The sequence below is a fragment of the Monodelphis domestica genome, chromosome 1, assembly GCF_027887165.1.
Source record: "Monodelphis domestica isolate mMonDom1 chromosome 1, mMonDom1.pri, whole genome shotgun sequence".
Taxonomy (NCBI): Eukaryota; Metazoa; Chordata; class Mammalia; order Didelphimorphia; family Didelphidae; genus Monodelphis; species Monodelphis domestica.
In genome coordinates, this window is record NC_077227.1 from 607,724,789 (window position 1) to 607,749,611 (window position 24,823).

The 24,823-nt window shown below is 37.4% G+C and overlaps 1 protein-coding gene across 2 annotated transcripts in view; it reads left to right on the plus strand.

Moving 5' to 3' along the window:
• Nucleotides 1–24,823, plus strand: part of LOC103104397 (putative leucine-rich repeat-containing protein DDB_G0290503) — a 115,911-nt gene that overhangs the window by 77,459 nt on the left and 13,629 nt on the right. The window contains exon 3 of one of the 2 annotated variants that reach the window (XM_056813820.1): nucleotides 5,337–9,355. The exons of the other annotated variant lie outside the window; for it this stretch is intronic. Within the exon in view, the coding sequence (XP_056669798.1) occupies nucleotides 5,935–7,836 (1,902 nt within the window). The 5' untranslated portion in view covers nucleotides 5,337–5,934 and the 3' untranslated portion in view covers nucleotides 7,837–9,355. Of the gene's footprint in view, nucleotides 1–5,336; nucleotides 9,356–24,823 lie in introns of those variants that run through there. 2 annotated transcript variants of the gene reach the window in all.

Sequence of the window (24,823 nt, forward strand, 5' to 3'; positions counted from 1 at the left end):
CTCTGTACAAGTTTAGGCTCCTCCATGATGGATCTGGACCTTCACTCTTCCCCTGTGCTGGAATGTTCCACACTATGCCTCCCTGGCTATGCCCAGTCGCTAGTGTCTGCTGACTTCTCTGTCTGTCTCATGTTAACTTGGACTAGAATAATTATTTTGATTTTTCCCCTCTTAATTTCCCAATCAAGTATTCTGGGAGGGTTTTGTTTATTTGTTTGTTCTAAACGTGAGATTGTTCTTTAGGCAATTGTTGATTGCCTATGAAACCAGAACTAGGGATTCATTCCAAAGGCACTCATCAGCCAGTGCCTTGGTCTTTGTTTAACCTTTTCCTACCTGTCTGCATTCAGGTGAAAAAGACAGTGTGGTAAATGGAAAGGTCTCAGACCTTCTCTATCAGAGAGCAATATGTAGATCATTAATATGACCTCTGTTCTCATGAGGTTATTATTTTCTTCTTTACATGAAGAAAATTGGGAGTAGCTATGACTTTGTGAGCTTTGAAAGTTCAGAAATGAAAGGCACCAGAATTGTACAACAGTTCATGTTGCAATCTCACTGGACCATATTTGGAAGTGAACAGAGGGATCAATACTATGTATAAATTCTGTCAGGTTTGAACCCACTCTCCCTAAGGACTGAGGTAGTAAGTGTTGGGAGGAAATATGGTACCTTTGTTCTTTCTAGAAAATTGAAGTAAATATCCTTTTGCAAAAGCTATTAATTATGTTAAATGGAACTAGACCAATATGTTAAAACAACTAGGGAAGTGGAAGTGAGGTAGAACACACCAGAATGGGTCTCATGCTGATAGCATTAGGGGAAAGCACGCCATATTCACAGTAGTATCCCTGGAAACCCTAGGTAGAAGTAAAATGGATAACACTGGAAAATTAAAAGTCAGGGTATCATGAATCTAAATTACAAAATTTCCTCTCTTTAAACAAAGTCAACACAGGAAAATATTTTTACATAATAAATAAACTTTAAAAATAAAAGATTTTTGTTGTAAGGCTCTTTATCTTACAAAATAATTATAATATGCTTTTAGATAGTGAATTCTATAGAACACTTTATCTAATTTAGATATACCTTTTAAAGATATATTTAAATATGCTTTTTTCTTTTCTTTTTAAGAATTTATTTCTTTAGAATATGTTTCCATGGTTACATGATTCATGTTCTTTCCCTTTCCTCCTCCCTCCCCTCTCCTGGAGCTGACAAGAATTTACATGTATCATTGTTCATAACCTATTTTCATATTATTACTATTTGTAGTAAAATGATCATTTAAGGTCAACATCCCCAATCGTATCTTCATTGACCATATGACCATATGTTTTTCTTCTGTATTTCTCCTCCCACAGTTTTTTGTCTGGATGTGGATAGTATTCTTTCTCCCATGTCCCTCTAGAACATTGCATTGCTACTAGTAGAACAGTCTATTATATTCGATTGTGCCCCAGTGTATCAGTATCTGTATACACTGTTCTTCTGCTTCTGATCCTTTTGTTCTGTATCAATTACTGGAGGTCTTTCCAGTTCACATGGAATTCCTCTACTTCATCATTCCTTTCAGCACAATAATATTCCATCACCATCGGATATCACAATTTATTCAACCATTCCCAAGCGATGAACACCCTCTCATTTTCCAATTTTTTGCCATCACAAAGTTGCTAATGGAGAAGGTATTGTTTAACAAAAAGATGCATGCATATATATAACTCAAATTCCAGTTCGTTGCCACCACAGTGGTGGCAAATGTAAAAGTTCTTTGCCTTCTTCTCTGATCTAATTAGGAAATAAACCATATGGTGGTATTACTGGATTAAAAAGTATACACAGTTTTATAATTCTTTTATAATTCATAATTCCAAATTGCTCTCCAAAATAGTTGGATTGGTTCATAGATCTATCCATGTGTATTAGTGTCCCCATTTCTCACATACATTCCAAGATTTGTCATTTTACCCCATTATCATTTTAACTAATCTAATAAGTGTGGCATGAATCTTAGAATTGTTTTGATTTGCATTTCTATAATCAAAAAGAATCTAGAGCATTTTATATAGTAATATATAGATTTGATTTCTTTAATCAAAAACTGTATACATGAGTTTTTACCTTAAACATTTTATTCAATCTTCTAAAAATATAATGTCAGGAAATAAAATAAAAATAAGTCCTAAGGGGGAAAACTAAAACCTTCCCCCAAGATTCAGCCAGGAATCTGTGAACTCTTTTGATTAGGATTCATTTCTCCAGAAGGTGAGAAGTAGTTCCTACAAACACTGCCCCTTGGGCAGTGCTGGGCGATTTGGAAGCTGTGATTGACCCTTGTGAAAAGGGGAAGGGACATGAAGTCACCATAAAAAGTAAACCCCAAACTCCTTCAGGGTAGATTGTCTTTAAGAAGATAGTTTGAAGAGATTGTCTTCTGGAGATAGTCTTAGATAGTCTTTGAGGGAGCTTTGCTGGAGACTATAACTTGGATTGTGGGTTCAAAGCTTGGCTTTTATTTGGACTCTGACTCTTGGATTTACTTTGTTGAGTGAGTAAAAGACTGACCCCTTTCCTAGCTTCTGGAGATACTAGCTTCCATGTTGTTTCTCACTACCAGTTTTTCAGTTTGAGAGCTAATTAATCTCTGCCTGTATTAAGCAGATTTGGAGCAAAACATTTAGATTTATAGGATAGATAATTTCTCTATTCCCCTCACATTTCTCTTCTTTATTGTTTCCTCTCTGTAAATAATTTTCCAACTCAAGATATATCCAATACTGGTGATCACATAATTTCATATAATCATTGTCCAATCATTAATTTTAATCTTTATAAGTTCAGGGAGAGGATGGAAGGTGGGAGATAGCTGGGAATGGTTTTTTAAAACATAGTAAGAATTTTATAAATGCTTTTAGATTGAACTAAAAAAAATCTCATTTAAATCTATCCAAACTTTATTTCTGCATCAGGAAAATCCATGCACCATAAAGCTATGTATAGTATGTAATTACACTTCTCATAGTAACCAAGGATAACTAGTAACCAAGGATAAGCAATAAAGAACAAATCCCATATTTAAAAAAAAAACATGATTTATTTCTTCTTTGAAAAAGTCACATTATTACTTACTAACTCTATGTCAAGGAATGAATAACTGAATTTCAGCAACCTTGTTTGTAAAATTGTGTTAATTCTATTGAGTTGAATATATCATAGGGTTATTATGGAGGGCAAAAACCCTTTGCCAAACATGCAGTGCCATGTGAATGTAGGATGTGTGGTAATGGAAATGAGGCAGGGAAGACCTTCAGGGATGTAGTTATTTACCATTTACTCTGAGAAACAACAAAAGCAGTCACTTAGGAAGCAATCATTTGTGAAAATATGTCCTACAAAAGGGAGGGAACAGTGAAGAGGTTTGTTGTTGTTGTTGTTGTTGTTTTTCATTTTACATTATGTCAGTGCAAGTATTCATAGCAGATGGCCTAACATTCCTTCTTACATGTATCACAAAACTGAGCATATTCCAATATAGTTTCAGGGGGAAAAAACAAAAACAGAGGATATTATGAAGCACAAAATTTTCTTTTGCCTATGCATATGTTCAAAAAGTCACCAAAAGAATGAAAATATATTATTTAGATTTATGATTTATATAGTCTTCATTCTGTCCATTGGTTGTGAGGAGGATTTTAAAGTGAAAGCATAAGTAAAACAGGATGATTATAGGAACTCAAAATCAGATAAAAGGAGTAGAGAAATAGATGTATCAGTGACCTGGGGAAAGCTAATTTTCAGTTAAGAATTGGGCTTATCTTTAAACTTCCTGATAGCTAAAGTGAAAGGGATATTGGATATTATTGGATATTATATTAGATCATATAATTTTCTTTGATTAAAGGAAAACAAAGTTCATCTGAAAAAATAAAACATTTCTGGCATTGAATTATAGATATATAGATATAGAGATATAGAGTTTAGATATAGATATATATAGATATAGAGTTTTTCATGCAGATCCTTACACAAATGGCATTGAGTAATGACAAATCTATTTTACAAATTAACTTTTTTTATTAAATTTGATTCCAAATTTCCCCCCTCCCTCCATTCCCTCTTCCATCCATTGAAAAGTCAAGCAATATCATATCCATTATACATATAAAATCATGCAAGCCATATTTCCACATTTGCAAATTTTGTAAAAGATATGCATTCTTTGAAGGAAAGGTTCATGTTGGCCTGCTCTAAAATATGAAGTTGTTTGTAAAACCATTTCTCTGAGGAATTTAAATAATATTGTCTAAGGACTTGACATTTTGCTCATCTAACAGTCCATGTCGAAGAACATAAGGAACCTAAAGAAAAGGGTGCTTAGTATATCTCTTAAGCTATCTTTCAAAAAGGAAGCTTCTTACAAAGAGTCATTTCAAGGCTGACTTTCTGAGAGAACCTTCCTCTTGTAGGTATTTCATCCCATTTGTTAAGTGGATTCCATCGATTTTATTTCTATTTTTTTAAACCATTAACTTCTGTCTTGGTTCTAAGGAATGTGAATTTTAAAAGTCTCCATCTTGGTCTAGCACCCAAAAATTGTGCACACCCACACTACACGGGCATGCGCTAGTCAATGACAAATCAGAAATAACTAACTGCCCACCTGGGCTGTCCTAAGCCAAGCTAGAGGCAACCATTGGATTTGTGAGACACAGGAAGTGAGGTAGGGAACAGCCTCTGAGATTCGCGGAACTTCCTGTGGAGAGAGCTAGAGGGGGTTGGTGTTAGGAGCTTGGAGAGAGAGGACGCCCGCAGACAGCTTTCCTTCAGATCGGTCACGTGAGTTAAGGACTGATTCTTTCCACCTGGGCCTTTGGGCCTAAAACTCCCCCTGCCTTGGTCAGAGGTTGAGTAGCCTCTTTCCCTTTTCTCTTCTCTCCTTCTCTCCCTAACCTTTTCCCTACTCCCAGTGTGATTAAACCTCCATAAACCTCATTCTGACTTGAGTGTTTCATTTTAGGAATTTCATAAGTAAATTCCTTGGCGGCCATTGTTAAATATTATATAAATCTTGTAGCCACATTTGTAACCATTACTATATTATAACCTTCTCCCAGAAGCCTTAAATTTTCCCATTACAGTTTGGCTAACCACTACGGGAAAAAAGAACCTTATCAGTCTTCTGATCTCCTTACTATCACCTGGGAGAAATCCCACCCCGGCTACCCCCTCTGGCTCTTGGCCCTGCCTTAGTGCTTGGAAGGTTTCTAGAACCTCAATAAATTTCCTGAATTTTCTTGCCTTTTCAACCCACTTATTGCTCACTCCCTCAGTCCTGTTACCAAATACCTTGGCTTAAAGACACAGCTGCCAGAACAGGTGAGTATAAAATACTTTTTTTCTCTTTTCCCTTTACCCCTTAAGTTAAATTGGGGTCAACAGGATTTTTTTTTTCCTTCTCCTCTTTATCTCTCATTTCCGTCTCCTTTTACTTTAAGGAGGTGGCTCAGTAGATTATAAGGCAGGCCAGACTTAGCTAATCAACTGATCAACAACGAGGAACCTCAGGAGAGGAAGCTCTTAGGAGCTCCTAGCCCGCAAAAATCAGCTGAATACAGCTAGGGAGCTAACTTAAAAACCATTTTTTTTTTCTGTTTCCTGGCCTTTCTAGTCTTAAAAATTTAAGTGGGCTTTGCTCAAGGAAGATAGCACATGGTCCTAGCGGCTTTAGCCTGAGGGCCAAAGAAGATTGCTGGGACCCACCCACATACACTTTGTAAAGAAGGAGAATTTACAATACAATAGGCCCTTAGCCTGTATAGGGTTGTAGACTCAGAGCCACCTACTGTAAAAAGAAAAAGCCTGTGGAAAGTTTGCTGCTTTGCCCTGCTCCCCACTTGCTTTGTGAAATTACAAAATATACATATAAAAATGAGTACTATATCCTTTGACAATTATAAGACAGCTGAAGAAGTAGGGGCATTGAGGAATGAAGGATACCTCCAAATTTTTATATTAATAGGTACTGTCATTTTTGTACTCCTCAATACTATATTTAGAGATGAAAAAATAAAAAAAATTGAGGATAAAATAAAACAAAATGAGGAGAAAATAAAACAAAATGAGGAGGAAATAAAGCAAAATGAGGATAAAATAGAAAATATTGAGGATAAAATAGAAAATGTTGAGGATAAAATAGAAAAAATTGAGGATACAATAGAAAAAATTGAGGATAAAATAGGAAATATTGAGAATAAAATAGAAAAAATTGAGGATAAAATAGGAAATATTGAGAATAAAATAGGAAATATTGAGGATAAAATGGGAAATATGGAAGATAAAATAGGAAAAATTGAGGATAAAATGCAAGCCCAATTAGAAGATCTAAAAAGTTTCTTACAGGATCAATTGACAAACAACCACTCTACCAAAAATAGACCTGTTTCTGAACCTTTGAATGAGGAAATTTCCTTCCCTGAAATAGAGATGGAAAATACCTTTCCTATAGCCAAGTTAACAGACTGCTTCTCTGGTGTAGTGCAAATCTTGTCTGAATTTAATCCCCAAAACCCTTCCCCGGCAATCCCAGATTCTCATGTTCCTTCTCCTACAGAAAACCAAATTCCAATGCAAGAGAGATCTTGTCCCCCTAGAAAAACCTGTCCTTGTCAAACTGACCCACAGGTGCAAAATCCAACTAGAGGTCTGTTTCCTCTAAGAGAAGTACCTGAAATAGGACGAAATGGGGATGTGGTGACTTTAAGACATAGGATACCGTTTACTCCCCAAGAAATAAATGAATTTACACGAAATATTCCCACATATGAACAAGATCCTTTTCTAGTAACAAAAAAGATGGGAGACATATTTTTTCAGTATAATCCGTCTTACAAGGACGTTGAGAGCTTACTCCAGGCTTTTTTAAGTGAACGTGAAAAAAATAAAATAATTGCTCATGTCAGCAAAACCAGGGGGCGTAATGCAGCACATTGGCCATCTCAGGATCCCGAATGGGACTATAACAATCCTGAGGATTATCTACAACTATACCGTTGTAGAGAGGCCATCCTCACGTCCATGAAGGAATGTGCGGACAGTACAGATAAGTGGATGGAACTGGAAAAAATTAAGCAAAAGGAAAACGAAACACCCTCCAGATTTATGGACAGAATTATCGAGTTTGGGGACAGATACTTAGATTGGGACTTAACTAAAGAGAGTAGTTTAAGACAAGTTAGGAGAATCTTTGTAAACAATTCTTGCAAAGTAATTAAGAATTATTTTAAAACACAATGCCCAAGATGGTCAGATATGGACCTTGAAGAATTGCGAAAAACAGCTATATATGTTTTAAAGGGAAACGAAGAAAAGGAGAAAGAAAATGATGATGACATGGAGGAAATGAAGAAAAAAATGAGATATTTAATAGATAGGATAACTAAATTAGAAAGTGGGCAGGGTAATGAACCAATGACAATTGCCCCTCTCCAGAAATCCAATTATCAATCCATTACTTGCCACTTCTGTGAGAAGAAGGGCCACAAAATGATGGAATGTAGAATCTTTCTTAAGATGATTGGAAGAAATACACAGTCTAATAATAGCTTTAGAAATAATAACTATAATGAATATAGAAATAAGAACTTTAGAAACCAGAATTATAGAAATAGGAATTGGGAAATCAATGACAATGCTCAAATTGAAGAAAATTTTAATGATAATACTCAACAATATATGAGAAATGGCGCTCGTCCAAAAATTACTCGAGGTACTAATGACTCTCAGAGAGGTGCCCTTCAGGGGGGTTCCCAAGGAATATCCCAAACACAATGATGGTGCCCGGGGGGGGCTAGGGCACAGGAATCAGAGGATACAACCTTTGATTTCCCGGACCCTGATGTCCTACTACCCGTTGTCCCTATCCACTGCCCTCCCCATACTAATGAACCCCATGTTACCTTAAAGGTGGGTAACACCTATCATGATTGTCTATTAGACACCGGAGCTTCCTGGTCTGTATTAAAGAGAAAACCTGATTTACAATGTTATTCTATTGGCTCAGAGAATGTAATGGGAGTATCAGGAATAACCCAAAGAGTTAAAAGACTTCCTCCTAGAATGGTGTCTGTAGGACCCCTAGAGGTACAACACTCTTTCCTTTTGATGCCTGACTCCCCTTTAAATTTGCTGGGGAGGGACCTTCTATGCAAACTCAGAGCCACAATAACCTGCTCCCCAGATGGCTCATTATCATTAGAAGTACCAGAGGAATCTTTAAAATTACTCCCTGTACTTCTCTCGGAAAACCAGGACGCAAAAGAGCCTTCCATTTTCGAAATACCTAAAGATATACCTGAGTCTCTTTGGGCCACATCTTCTTCTGATGTAGGATTACTTAAATCTGCTGTTCCTGTGCAGATAAAAACTAAATCTAGCCCACCTCCTTCTATCCCTCAGTATCCCCTCTCAAAGGAGGCAATTGAGGGTATTACACCAGTTATTAACTCATTAATAGAACAGGGAATAATAATCCCTTGCAAATCTGAATACAACACGCCCATCCTACCAATTAAAAAACCAAAAAAAGGGCCCGATGGCAAGCACATCTATAGATTTATACAGGATCTAAGGGCAGTAAATAATCACGTTATAAAGAGACACTCCGTAGTTTCTAACATACATACTATTATTTCATCTATTCCTAGCACAGCTACATACTTTACAGTAGTAGACTTGTGTTCAGCCTTTTTTTCCATACCAATACATGAAAACTCCAGACATATTTTTGCTTTCACCTGGAAGGGCTCACAATATACCTGGTATCGGCTGCCACAGGGTTATGTCGAAAGTCCGAGCTTATTTGAGCAAATTTTGAGCCAAGACACAGACAATATAACATTTAAAAATAGCAAATTAGTCAAATATGTAGATGATCTACTCTTGGCTTCAACAGATGCAAAAACATGTCAAGAAGATAGCAAACACCTTCTTTTGGAATTGCACAAAAGAGGTCATAAGATCTCGAAGGACAAAGTTCAGTGGTGTCTCCCCAAAGTAGAATATTTGGGGTTCATTCTGACAGCTGGTGCCCGCTCTATTTCTCCCAAGCGAATTGAGAATATTCAAAAATTGAGTGCTCCTACCACTAAAAAACAGTTAAGAGCAATTCTGGGAGCAACAGGGTTTTGCAGACAATGGATTCCTTGTTATGGGGAAATTACTAAACCTCTTATAGCACTAACAAGGGATGTAGTCCCTGAACCCCTCAAATTAGAGCCTGAACACCTGTCAGCTCTATCAGAGCTAAAAAAGGCTATCTTATCTGCCCCTGCTCTAGGCATCCCAAATTACAACAAGCCATTTACTTTATATGTACATGAGCGAAGAGGAGTAGCCTCAGGCGTTTTAACTCAGACTTTGGGACCTTCTCAGCGCCCAATTGCCTATTATTCTGCCCAACTAGACCCAGTAGCAGCAGGAGCACCACCATGCCTTAGAGGAGTAGCTGCTACAGCCTTACTAGTAACAAAAACCGTTGATTTAGTATTGGGATGTCCATTAACAATAATGTGCCCACATGAGATTGAAGCATTATTGGTAAAACATAGAACACAGGCATTCTCGGATCAGAGAATTACAAGGTATGAAATAACCTTATTAAATAGTGAAAATATTACCTTGAAACGCTGTTCAACTCTTAACCCTGCCACCTTGCTTCCAGATTTACCTACTTCAGGAGAACCATTACATAACTGTGAAACATTAGTGTCCATGGCAGAAAAGCCTCGAGATAATCTCTTGGACACTCCCTTAGACAATGCAGATCTGATTTTATTTACCGATGGTTCCTCTTTTATGAGGGATGGCATACGTTACACTGGAGCTGCCGTAGTCTCAGAATTTGCCACTGAATGGTCAGCTTCACTACCTTCTAACATTAGCGCTCAAGGAGCAGAACTCATAGCTCTGAAACATGCCTGTATAATTGCCAAGGATAAAAAGGCAACAATTTATACGGATTCTAGATATGCTTTTGGCATTTGTCACTCAGTCGGGATGCTATGGCTCCAGAGAGGATTTTTAACCTCAGCTGGAAAATCCATAGCTAATGCAGAAATTATTAATGAAGTTCTTTCTGCTCTCAAACTGCCTAAAGCCCTAGCTGTAGTTCATTGCTCTGCCCATACAGGTGGCTCAGACCCTGTCTCTAGAGGAAATGACCGAGCAGATGCCGCTGCAAAACTAGCAGCCATAGAAGGACCTGGATTAATTTTAACATTAACAACCACTGATAATTTAAATTTATCACTCTCCTATAATGAAAAGGAAGTGGAAAAATGGAAACAAAAATTTAAAGCAAAACAAATTAATGGAGTATGGGTGTCATCTGAAGGAAAACCCCTGCTCCCTAGAAGTTTCTATAACCAAATTTGCCAATCTATTCATAAAAATGGTCATTTTGGTACCCAGGGCATCGTGGACTCTGTTAAGAGAGTATGGATAGCCCCTGGTATAACTACCATAGCCTCTAAAGTGTGTTCATCCTGCTCTACCTGCCAGGCATATAACCAACATGCCTTTCGTGGTAAAGCCTTTGGTGGACGTCCTCTGGCTTACACACCTTTTGAGCACCTGCAGATAGATTTTATAACGATGCCAAAGGCTGGACAATATAAATTTTGTTTGGTCATAGTAGACCAACTGACCAGATGGCCGGAAGCATTTCCTACAGCCCGAGCCACAGCAGCTTTTGTTGCTAAGGTGCTTTTAAAAGAAATTATTCCTCGTTTTGGCCTACCAGCACGTATTGACTCCGATAGAGGGAGTCATTTTACCGATTCTGTCTTAAACCAGATATACTCTTGCTTGGGGATAACTCCCAAATTCCATGTTCCATATCACCCCCAGAGTTCAGGCCAAGTTGAGAGGATGAACAAAGAACTTAAAACTATGATTGGAAAATTATGCACTGAGACCCATTTAAAATGGCCTGAAATTCTCCCTTTGGCCCTATTTTATCTTAGAAGCAGGCCTAGAGGAGACTTACATATTTCACCATTTGAGATGCTTTTTGGACATCCGCCTATACAGGCTAAGCCTTTCTCCCCGGCTTATACATCGCTATTAGGGGGAGATACTACTATTGCTTCCTATATACAGGAATTACAGCACAAACTGCGTGAGCTACATGAATCCGGAGCTGCAGTACAAGCTGGACCACTAGACTTCTCACTTCACGACCTGAACCCAGGAGACAACGTGTATATAAAGAATTTCAAGCGTACTGGAGCAACTGAAACTTCATGGGAAGGACCATTCCAAATATTGTTAACTACTCCAACATCTATAAAGGTTGGAGAAAAGGACTCTTGGATTCACTGTTCTCATGTAAAGAGAGCATCTTCTGTTGAGACTGATTGACTCTATCCTATACATGCATTGGAGATAACTATACATTGACAAGTGAAACTGTTTTTATTCTGCTTTTGACACATTGAATTCCTAAATTTAATTTTTTTCCTTTTTTCCTTTTTTTTCTCTTTTCCTTATTTTATTATTATTATTATTTTTACATTATTTTATTTTTTTCCCTTTTTCTCATTTCTATGTACTTAAGGTACATATGATCAATATTAATTTTTATTCTACAATATTAGTTTAAATATATATACTTGTTGTTATTATTAATACGCACCCAAACAGCTTTAGACTATGGGAACCTGCCATTTATTGATAATTGTTGTGGGACTATGATTAATGTTTGTGTCTGATTCTAGATATGAGATCAAACAAGGAGCACAGATATAACCTGGATAATGCCAAAAGAGCTCACAGGTCTAAAATCAAAAGACCAATCCAGGTAGGATTAATGCATTTCTAAGCCAATACTAAGGACTTGAACCTAGTGTGAGACTCGGGGTTGCGACACTTGGCAGACGTTAAGATGTAGGCCTTCCCTGTATCCACACTCTTCGTGAAAGTACCTACAGATAAGTACCTAAGGTTGGCTACCATCCTGGCTCCATCCATTCCTGAGAACGAAGGTAAAATCAGACGAGGGAATGACACTTCCCTAGATATAAAAAAAGAAATCTGGTCCTCTTTTTTCTCTCCTATAGTATGGCAACTTCCTGTAGCCTTGGCTGCAAATGGGGAAGTAAAATATACTGCATTCTGTCCTACAGACTTGTGGGATTAGAAATTACTTAACTGGACCCTAATACAGGGGCCTGTGAAAAAAAAAATTTTTTTTTATTCTTACTTTCTAAAATTTTGTATACATAGATTTTTTTTGGATTTTGATACTGATTTTGAATTCTTCTTTAATATAAATATGCATATATAAAGGGTTTATATTTTTTCCCTTAATTTTTTTCCCTTTTTCTTCTTTTGATTTTGATTTTATTTTCATATTGTTTTGTTTTTCTTTTGAATTAACTCACACACCCCCACAACTAAAACTTGAATCCTCAGCTGGACTCAGTGTTTTTTCAACACTTTCTTCAGGGGGGATTGTATTTCATCAATTCCAAGATTTAAATTTTGTTCGAGAGAAATCTTCAGAGAAGAAGCTTGCTAACTAACTGAATCCAGAGAATGAACTGTTTGCAGAAATATATCTAAACCTTTTCACTACAGGAAGATCCAGAATGAACCTTGGGGTGTGGTTGATTGAACATTCTCTGAATGTACACTCTTATGCCAAAGGGGACTGCCCCCTAATTGGCTTTTGTCAATGCGCCCAGCAAAACATTGGTTTGCTGTCCTTCTCTCTCCTCTATTTCCCCATATTTACAACTATTATAATTGTCCTCTTAGTGGAAAAAAAATTTGTATACACTTATAGTTAGAAATTTTTGGGGTGCAGTATGCTTATGTTTAGTGATCAATTGGGGAGACTAGTCTTCCAATCATCATCAGGGAGGATTGTGAATTTTAAAAGTCTCCATCTTGGTCTAGCACCCAAAAATTGTGCACACCCACACTACACGGGCATGCGCTAGTCAATGACAAATCAGAAATAACTAACTGCCCACCTGGGCTGTCCTAAGCCAAGCTAGAGGCAACCATTGGATTTGTGAGACACAGGAAGTGAGGTAGGGAACAGCCTCTGAGATTCGCGGAACTTCCTGTGGAGAGAGCTAGAGGGGGGTTGGTGTTAGGAGCTTGGAGAGAGAGGACGCCCGCAGACAGCTTTCCTTCAGATCGGTCACGTGAGTTAAGGACTGATTCTTTCCACCTGGGCCTTTGGGCCTAAAACTCCCCCTGCCTTGGTCAAAGGTTGAGTAGCCTCTTTCCCTTTTCTCTTCTCTCCTTCTCTCCCTAACCTTTTCCCTACTCCCAGTGTGATTAAACCTCCATAAACCTCATTCTGACTTGAGTGTTTCATTTTAGGAATTTCATAAGTAAATTCCTTGGCGGCCATTGTTAAATATTATATAAATCTTGTAGCCACATTTGTAACCATTACTATATTATAACCTTCTCCCAGAAGCCTTAAATTTTCCCATTACAGGAAGAAGAGTAGTAAGGGATAGGAAGTGGGGTTAAGTGTCTTGTCCAGGGTCCCATAGGTAGGAAGTGTCTGAGACCAGACTTGAGCCCAGGACTTCCCATCTCTGGGCCTGGCTCTAAATCCATGAAGCCACTAGGTGCCCCTCTATAGGCTTTCAATTCCAGACTGCACATGGAACAGCTGACATTCTATAGTAAACATTTAGGAATCTGAGTAATATGAGTATTCTCACTGAGAAAGAGATCCAACCCAGTTTCTGTAGAAAAAGTGAGCTTGGTGATAAAGGTGGGGAAATTGAGGCCATATTGTGGGGAGTGGAATTAAATAGGAGGATAATGAAACCATGCAGTAAACTTACTTGGAAGGAATGGAAGTGCCCTTTGAAACTTGACTTAAAAATATTGGTGAGCTCATGTAAAACCCAGTGGAATGGCATGTTGGCTATGGGAGGTGGGGTGGGGGGAAAGGAGAGAAAGAACATAAATCTTGTAACCATGGAAAAATATTCTAAATTAATTAATTAAATAAAAAATTCTAGATTTAAAGATAAATAAATAAAACAGGTAAGCTTTTGAATCCTTAATTGAGGATCTTAAAGGTATAGTGAAATGCAAGGAACATTATGTTTTAAGAGCATGGGATTATGAACTTAAGGTTGGAAGAGACTTTAGAGTACAACCTCTGTTTTTTATGGATGACAATGCTGGAAGCCTAGAGAGATTAAGTGATCTATCCTAGGAAACATAAGAAACAAATAATTGTGCCAAGATTCAAGCCCAGCTGCTCTACTTCTAGAATCACCATTCTTTTCATTGTATCACATTTGGCTTCTGAGTAATTGGCATACTCCTTGATTTCCTTAGAACCTAGGATGAGAATAAAACAAAGAAAAATGACCAATTGCAAGAAGAAAGAGAGGAAATAACTCCTTCCTCAGCTATGTGTGAAAGTTATTCAATTTTTGGTTTTGTTCAAACTGTGTTATTGCAAAGATCTGTAATATTGTTGTACTTGTTTACCTCTTAGATCCTTTCCAGCCCTAAATCTGTTGATTTATATGGTGATCCTGGTAACCATCCCACATTAATATAAATTAATCAATAAACATTTATTAAGGACCTACCATATGCCAAATATTGATTGTGAAATAAACACCACTCATAATTGGATGTGGATAAGTATAGCAAGGAAAGGGAATTATAGCAAGAGCAACATTGACAGGCCTGGATTCCAAGCTACTGGGTCAGAGTTCCACACTGTTGAAGGGACAGTTTTTCCAACAGCACTCTGGAGCTGCAAGTTGAAGGAGAAAAGTGTGTGGCTGAGACATCCTGGAAATCCATTCATCAAACAACTGGCCTTGAGGATTTACTAGCTGTGGTGAGAGAATATCTCCAGTCTTCCCAGTGGACAGCCAGCCTGGAGAAAAGATCTCTACCCTGATGGGACATCTGAGGACATCAGCTAGACTCCTGTACCTGACTCACCAAGGACTCTCTATTTGTGAGATTTTGATTCCCTGTTGGACTTGCCCTTAGGAACTTAGGTTTTAGTTTAGTGTGAGTTAGATAGGGTTGATTTAGTGGGTAAAACATTTAGATTTTTCCCTCTCCCACTCCCCTTCCCTTCATCCTTTCTCTGTTAAATAAATTCAATAATTTTATATGTACTGTTTTCCCACTGTATTACTTTCCTTCCCCCTTTCCAAATTATATACATTTTAACAGATGGTATAAAACACCAAATCTCCTCAGATATTTAATCCAAAAATACCTATAGAATTGGCCAAACTCTCTCCTGAAAAAAAGTAGCCCAAGATAGGAAAGGCATGGTGACATTGGTACTAATCTAACAAGTTGTGAGGTTTATACAAAGTCATTTCTCTATTTCTGAGCTTTATTTCCTGCTTCTGCCACATCAAGAAACTGGGCAGAGTCCCTTTAGGTTCTAAAATTCAGTGATGCTAGGATGTAGTCTCTTGTTTGTCCCTATTTCAGAATCTTATATCTCTTTTAGTATAAGAAAGAGATTGGTATTTACCGATTTAAGCTTTGACCCACAGTTCTTGGAAAGGTTATTTAAATCTAACTAGGAGACAAAGGTTAAAGGTTATTGTCTATAAATTCTTTGATCAGGGCATAAGCAGTTTCCATATTCTTCTATTTCCTCCTGTATCAAGTCCAGATATTGAGGCTATGTAGGCAGCACCTTCATCTCCCAAGTACTTCAGCTGCAAGGTGGCCAATACTCCTCTTTTTGGGGGCAGAGGGGGTTAGCAATCCAACATCAGTTCCCTCCCACTAAGCTCTTGCAGAAAGAAAGGTAGAAAATGAAACATGAAAAATATTAAAAACATGCTGATCCAGTCTTTTAAGACTCACTTTTACTGACTATAACTAAAGATGTCTCCTCTCAGCAGAGTCTATCCTCTTAAGAGCTGCTGTGACTCAGTGGAAAGGCTTTGGAACAGCATTACTTGCAGTATGACCTTAGGCAAATCTCTGAAACTCTGGGCTTCAGTTTCTTCACCTATATAAAATAAAAGATTGGAACTAGCAGGTCTTTGAGGTCTTTTCCAAAACTATATAAATCTATAATCATGGATCTTAATTCGAGTTTTTTTTTTTTTGGGGGGGGGGGGTTGGCCCTGTTCAAGATGGTAATTGGTCTGTCCAGATATATCAAAAAATTTAAACAAAAACAAAAACAAAAAAAATTAGAAAAAAAGGTCATGACTTCAGAAACTTATAAAACTAATCATCAAATTGCCTTAGATTTGATACGCATAAAATGAGTGGGTTGCTGCTCTGATCTTTTCTAGCTCTGAATTCCACTGCCCTATGATATGTTAGAGAAACACAAATGCCAGTATGCAAAATAAATTATCATATAACCCTGTAGAGAAGCTTATCTCATTATGTAGTATAGTTTATCTTATTTTTCTTCTTCCTTCACGTTTTTCTTAGTACCATCCTCTCTTTTTTGTCCCCCCCAATTTTTTTACATATCATCTTGAACAAAATACCATAATCTGTACCTTTGAATAATTATTCTATCTACTATGATAATTGAAAAAGGAATTCTTAATCCCTTTTTCTAATTTAACTGGGGACCTAGAGGTCCTTTTACCATACCATTTTACCAATGTATAAAGATTAACCAGCTCACAGTGAAAGGAAGTAGAAACCAGAGAGACAGGAAGTGAGGTAAAAAGGGATATAAAAGGGGCCAGCATGAGTTGGTAGAGGTAGTCAGTTGCTGATAGGTGCTGGCAGTTGCTGGGAAGTTGGCTGCTGGGAGTGAGTTGGGTTGGTGGTTGGCATTCAGTTGCTAGAATATAAAAGGAGGGCCTGAGCTTACTGAGATGGTTTTTTGACTGTAGCCTTTAGAGGGCTTTTAGGCCTTTTGGCTTTTGGTTTGGGCTGTTAGGTTTTTTTCTTTCTTGAACTTTTGGAAGGTGGCTGGTCTTCATTAACAGATTTAATTGAGGTTGGATTAAACACTGATTAGGTTGGTTTTGATTGAGCTGGATTGGATTAGAACTTTGTGAGGTGATTATTAACAGTAGTTATAGGCAGATATAGGTAGATATAGTCAGTTTTAGACAGTAGTTATAGGTACTTATAGAATAACTAGTAAAGACATTAGGAAATTTTCTTTTTCTACTTCTTTCCTATATTTCTCTCCTTTGCTATATTCATTTTATTATATTCTTTTATTGTCTCTATTTTAATTAAACTAAATGATTAATTGTTAAAAGCTGCTAGAAGTTTTCTTTTCTCTGGCTTAAAGGGATAATATTAATTTACAATTCTAGTATATTCTTATTAAAACTTAAATAATTAAAAGTTGCTCTCTCATTTTGTCAAAACTCCTAATTTTACCTTTACATAATGAAAACAAGTTTTAAGAGTTACAGATATCATTTTTCCATATAGGAATATAATGAATTTGACCTTTCTGAAGCCCTTAATATTTTTCCCTCTTTCTCATTTACCTTTTAATCGTCATCTTGAATTTTGTAGTTGGACATTAAATTTTCCATTTAGTTTATTTTGTTTTTGTTTTTAGGTATGCTTAGAAATCTTCTATTTTGTTACATGTCAATACTTTCCCATAAAAGCATATAGTCAGTTTTGATGGGTAGGTTCTTGGTTGTAGACCCAATTCTCTTGCCTTTCTAAGTATCATATTCCAAGCCTTGTGGTCCTTTAGCAGAGAGGCTGCCAGGTCCTATGTAATTCTGACTGAGGCCCCTTGATATCTGAATTTTCTCTTTCTGGCCTCTTGCAATATTTTTTTTTCCTTGGCTTGGAAGCTCTTGAATTTGGCTATAATGTTCCTGGGGCATGTCTTTTGGGGATTTAAGGGACGTGATCTATAGATTCTTTCAATGTCTATTTTGCCCTCTTGTTCAAGAATATCAGGGCAGTTTTCTTGGATAATTTCTTGTAATAAGATGTCAAGGGTCCCCCTCGCCTCCGGGCTTTCTGGTAGACCAATAATTGTTAAATTGTCTCTCCTGAATCTGTTTTCCATGTCAGTTGTCTTTTTAATGAGATTTCATGTTTCCTTCTATTTTTTTCATTCTTTTGATTTTGCTTTATTCTTGCTGTCTTGTAAGATCATTAGCTTTTACTTGTCCAATTCTAGTCTTTAAAGACTCATGACCTTTTGGTTTTCCTTCTCAGTTTGGTCTATCCTGCTTTTCATGGCTTCCAGGTCAATTCTGATCTCCAATTTGCTTATTGCTTCATTTAATTTCTGTGACTATTTTTCCATATGGGCAATTTTGTCTTTTAAACTCTTATTTTCTTTTTGTATTACTTTCATTTCTTTTTCCCACTTTTCTTGCCATTTTTCTTTTATCTTTCTTATTTGGTTCTTTAATTCCTTTTTGAGTTCCTTGAGATCTTGAGACCAATTTCCATTTTTTTAAAGTTTGGGTGTGTTTGCTTCCATTTCACTCTCTGCTGCCATTTCTGTATTTTGCTTTTTTTATCCATAGAAATTATCCAGGGTCAAGAGGTTTTGTTTGTTTGTTTGTTTGTTTGTTTGTTTGTTTGTTTGTTTTTGCTGCAGCTTACTCCTTTTGCCACAAGTGGATTGGGGTTCCTGCATGTTGATTTCTTTCTTAGCTTCTGTCTAACTGGGCTTTACCTTGGTGGTATCCTCCCTTACCAGTTAGAAGTCCGAGTGAGAACAGGTAATATGATGTCCTTTGTGTAGCTTGCTTTAAAATGTTTTGCCTGAGGCTATCTTTCTAGCCCCTGCTGCCTCTGCTGCATCCAGCCTCACTTCTGGCCAACTCCATTTTCTGCTACCCAGTGTGACAGAGGCTGGCACATAAAGAAAAGTTCCAGGTTGAAAAGTGTGTGAATCTGATCACCTTGGTGGGGAAAGGACCCCAGGAGATTGGAATCTTAAGGAGCAAAAGATTCTGGCTGGTAAAGGAGTTGGTTTCTCAATTAGAGAATCTGGAGAAAAAAAGTGGAATAAGACTTTCTCCTGAGGGTTACCCATTTTTTCCTGCTTGTGACTGGAAATCCTTCCCCCCCAACATTTCCCAATTGAAAAGACTCACTGAAGAGAAACCTCAGAAAAGACATTTTGAATCTCTGTCAGACTTTACCCCAGCTCCTATTGCCCTGGGTCTGAATGGTGGCCAAGGGGCCAAACATAGGGTTAGTCAACTTGACTATCTCTCAAGGGGCTTAGGCTGCCAAGGCCTGAGTTCCCCCAAACTTGAGGAGGGAGGGAAAAGGGTTTAGATAAAGACAAGGACCCCCTTTTTCCCACTTTCCTTTCCCATTCTTTCCCCTGCCAGTCATTCCTTTGTATTATCCTGATTTAATTGACATTAAAAGTTATTTTTTGCCCAAGCTGTGAATTAAGTGTGAGTGAACTGATCAAGGGGAGACCTTTTGGTCTCAAGTAGTGAAGAGGGGACAAGAGGGACCATAGCAAATCTGGGAGAGTAGCCATAGCTAAGGAGGAAAGGCAAAAGGGGGAAAAAATCTTCAAATCCCCTCTCCTCTGTCTGAGCCAACCCTAAACATCAGGTGTCCTCTCCTAGATCCTGTTCCTTTTACCATCCCCAAAACTTTTCTCCTTTACATCAGCTGCCTCCCCTGAACCCTGCTTTGAGAAGGGAGGTCTCCATTCTTTTTCTCCCTCTCAATACTGAAAGACCAAACCTTTTTTTTTCCCAATTCACCAGGCTCCATGCTCTTTAGCCTCTGATCTCAAGTCTTGCTACCAAGGCCTTGCACTACCCTCAGGGGTAATGTGCTTTCAGCCAGCCCCTGAGAATTTAGAGGTTGCCCAGACCTCACTCTGACTCTCACATGGTAGGTGATTTGGGGTCTAATATCCTGATACTTTCCCCCTGATTTCCAACTAAAACTGTCTTTGAGAAAAGATTAGAAATCCTATAGTGTTCAGAACTAATAACAGCTTAACTCTCATTTCTTTTATATAGGCATTCACATTTTAACAGCTATAGAAACCTTAAGCTAGAAGAATGAAGCTCTTAGAATAAAATTTCCAGAATAGAGGAAGTTATCTAGGGAAAATAGTGAGGCCAATTCAATTCAATTTAAAACACATTTATTATATTAAGCACCTATTTTCTGAAATACACCATGGGAGATGCTAGGGAGAAAGATACAAAAATGAAATAATGTCTGTCATCGAAGACCTCAGCTCCTATTAGAAGTAGAAGTTGGGGAGAGGAGAGAAACAGCAAATATACAGCTAAGGGAATATGATGTATATGCAAAGCAACACAGAGCAATATCAAGCCAAATGGAATGATCAGGGAAAGCCATGTGTCAGTGATGGACCCTGAGCTATGGTAAAGGTTCTATGAGATGAAGATGAGGAAACCAAATGCACACATGGACCATTGGTCATGTTCAAAGATAAATTTCTTATTCTTAATACTAATCCATCATCTATGTCGTGAAGTTAACAATTACAATAAAAGCTATTTTATGTATCACTTTTAAGATTTGCAAAGTATGTTAAATGCATTATATCATTTAAGCCTCATAACAATCATGTGAGTATATATTATTATCATCTTCGTTTTTCAAATGAGGAAACTGGAGCTGAAAAAAATGTTAAATGACTTCCTCAAGATCACAAAGTAGAGGAGAGGGATTCAAAATCAAATCTTTTTGACTTCAGGTCCAGCACTCTATCCATTATGGTTTCTAGTAAATGAGCCAAGGGATGATCGATCACATGAATTCCACCTTTGTGGAAGATTGGCCCAAGAAACTTTAGAAGAGTAAAGATATACTTTGAGTAGAATTTATGAGGGATGAAATGTTGGAAATAAGTGTCTAAAAGATAGGCATATAATAGATGGAAGAAGGAGGAATAGTCTGGGGTAGAAGACCATTAATATTATTAATAACCCAGTTAGATAAGACTTTCCTCACAAATATTCTGTGATAATAGATAATTGTTAAAGGTATTAATGTCCTTATTCTGCAGATAAGAATACTGGGGTCCTGAGAGGTTGACTGACTTAACCCCACAGCTAGTCAATGTAAGAACTGGGTCCATAGTAACATTTAGGCCTACTAAGTGTAAAAGATATACTTACCAAGGTCTTGGATTCAAGGAAAATTCATCCAAGATGCCCAATTCAACCATCTGTGATTATTTAAATTTAATGTCTGGAGTCCCAGTTCTGAATGAATTAGAAAAGTTGCATGCTTAATGACTTCCCCAGGGAGGAAAGCCTTCTTGCAGTGCCTTTGATCCTTTCAAAGTTTAGGCCCACTAGAATATCACAGTCTGTGCTCAGAGGTATGTACATTTTGTTCTGCAGCCTGGTTTTGATATCCCATAGGAAAATCTGACTATGCCAAAGGAGTATAAAGCATAATGGATGTGATTTATAAGCCTTATAAACACCAGCCTACCCCTTTTAGAAAGTTTTCAGTATCACCAGAGGCTTAAACACAACACCAATGAGTCTGAACAAGTTTATCACATCTTTTTTTCCCATTTCTGGTCCTGGAAAGAATACTGGCTCCATTTCACTTCTGACCTGAACTTACTTATTGTTCTATGCTTCTTTGATGGAGATTGTTTCAATCTGTTTCTGAGTAAAATATTTGGACCCAACTTGGTCATCCCAGATCTCTGTTTAATATTCTCCCCAGGGGCAGCCCTGTGGCTCAATGGATTGAGAACCAGGCCTAGAGACGGGAGGTCCTATCTTCAAATCTGGCCTCAGACACTTCCCAGCTGTGTGACGCTGGCAAGTCATTTAACCCCTATTGCCTAGCCCTTACCATTCTTCTGCCTTGGAACCAATATACAGTATTGATTCTAAGATAAAAGATAAAGGTTTAAAAAAAAAGATTCCCTCCTAGATATTTTGTTAGGCAACTCCATCCATCAAGAATTTTGCCCTTTTTTTCAGACTAATTATCTGTACTGGGGAAAAAAAGGAAAGGAACACATTTCAACTGTTCCCTTTAAAGTTAGAAAAACAACTGAGTCATACTAATTGCAGAGTCTGAAACATGCAAGTTTTATTACCATCATCACAAACATGTTTAAATTTTTTCCTTCAATACTGTAAATAACATAGTTCACTAGTGTTTTAGAAATTAATTATGTGGACATTTTTTCTTCCTTCCACTATTTTATTTTCTGAAGCTCTTATAGAATCATGATGTTTTGGAGTTATAAAGCAAAGGAAAACTTGCAGAAAAAGAAAGCTAGGTCTCCCCTATACAGTAAGAAGTCTCTCATTCCCACTTATTGGCTTCTCATATATCTTATTACATCACCTGTCACACTGTAAGCATGTGAAGGGCTAAGGTGGTTATTTCCTAAGGGATGGGAAAATAAGTCATAATTCATCAATCAGGTAAAACCTTCCAAATACGGAAACTTTCCTGGAATCTGCTCCACAATAGCTAAAAGTCCTTTTTCACCTGTTCAGTTGTTCTCTGTCATCTCTGACTCTTTGTGACCTCCATTCCATTTAGGGTTTTCTTGGTAAAGATAATGGAATCATTTGCCATTTCTTTCTCCAGATCATTTTACTGATGAGGAACTGAGGCAAACACTGTTAAGTGACTGTCCCAGCTAACAAGCATCTGAACTTGTGTTCCTGACTCTAGGCTCTGTGCTTTTTCCACTTTGCCAACTAGTTGACACAACTTTACACATAATGAGAGATTAATAAAGACTTGCTAATTGATGGTCACCTCCTATTCCTGTCCATTTCTTATCCGATTTACCCTTTTCATTTTACTATTCTTGCATTGCAGGTAGTTTCTGGATTGCCTATTGGACCCTTGATATTCCTCCTTTCCCCTCAAAAGAGTTAAAAAGATGCATCAGTGTTACTTTCTAGGGTCTACAAAGTATGGGACCAAGGAAAGATCTTGGTGGTTATTTCCTTTTCTCTGGATAGATCCCCAGCAATAGACCATCATAAGAAATCCTCAGAGACTTGGGGGTAGTCTGACTCAAAACCCTAAGGTCTCTTGAATGGTAAATGCCTCTTTCCAAGCCTTTTCATGAGTTGTGAGAATCAATCAGACATATGGAGTAGATTTTCCTTTGTTTTGCATGTCAGTTTAGAAAGTTGTGGAGAGAGTAGAGGAAGGGCTTTTCAAAATGTGTTTGAGGTTTTGCTGAACTGAAAACATCTCAGAAATAGTTGGAGATGTGAAATACCCTTGGGCTCTTCATCCCAAACATTCACTGTGGTATCTCAATCACTGGGCAATTTTTCTGTTCAGAAAATACAATTTCTTAAAAATGCTCAAGTATTTCCAGACTTCCAGACTGAATTGACTATGTTCATATTATTTTCCAGTTCTTTAGGAGATAATCTTCAGAATACCTATGAAATTAGGTCACACATGTGCTATTTATATCCTCACTTTCTGGATAGGAAATGGAGATCTCACAACTAGAATTACATTTTCTAGTCTTGGATAGACTCTAATGGCTTTACCTAAAATTAAAAAAAAAACTCATCATAATTTACATGAGAGCTCATCTTTTTTGTATTCTTTTACCCATACAACATCACTTACATTTCTCCCTCTCCATTCTTATTATCATTCACTCTAGTTCAGGCCTTTATTACTTCTTACTTTGAATATGCCTCCTAATTGGCCTCCATACATTGCATCTTTCTCTTTATTTACATTTTTGTTAATCAATTAATAAGCATTCATTAAGTGACTATTATGTGCCACGTATTAGAGATAGAGTAGACTTGTAATTTCATTGGTATAGGGAACTCCTAGAGGAGGAAATTCATTCTATCAAAATGGGTCAGCCCCATTTCTGCTATTTATAAACTTGGAGAATTCCTTAGATACTCAGAGCCTTGCCCAGAATCACACAGCCCATATGTCTCAGAGATATGGCTTGAACCTGGGTCTTCCTGTCTTCAAGTTAAGTTCTCTAACTATTTAATCAACCAATAAACATATATAAAGTTTCTACTATAAGCTAGGCACTATGTTATGTACTGAAAATAAAAAAAAAGAGGGAAGAGACAGTTTCTGTCCTCAAGGCACTTACAGTGTAATAGAAGAAACAAGCAAACAAATATATCCCCAAAAAAGCTATTTACAGTATGAACAAAAAAAAATAATTCAGAGAAGGAAGACACTGGATATAAGAGGGGTTGGGGAAAGTTTCTGGTAGAAGTCAGAATTTTAGTTGAGACACAAAGGAAGCCAGGAAGGTCTATAGTTGGAGGAGAGAACAAAAAGTGTTTCAGCCCTAGGGACAGGAATACATGGATCTGATAGATAGCCTTGTTCATGGAACATCCAGGAGGCCAACGCAACTGGATCCATTGGATAGGTAAAGTGCGGCTAGGTTATGAAGAGCTTTGAATTTCAAACAGAGAATTGTATATATGTTTCTGAAGGCAATAGAGAACAACTGGGGTTCATTGAGTGTGTGTGTGTTTGTGTTTTGGGGTGGTCATTTGGACCTATATTTTAGGATCACTTTAGTGGCTGAACAGAGGAAGAAATGGAGTGGGGAGAGACTTGAGGAAACCAACTCACTAGCAGGCTGTTAGAGCAATTAAGATGTGAAGTATCGAGGGCCTAGATTAGAAGAGTGACATTGTCAAAGGTGAGAAAGGGGTGTATTACAGAGAAGTTACAAAAGTAGGACAGACAGACCTTGGTCAGACTTTGAATATGAGAATTAAGAGACAGTGAGGAATCTAGGATGAATCTTGGGTTTTTTAATATAAGAGACTGGGAGGATGGTGTTGCCTTTTATAATAATTTC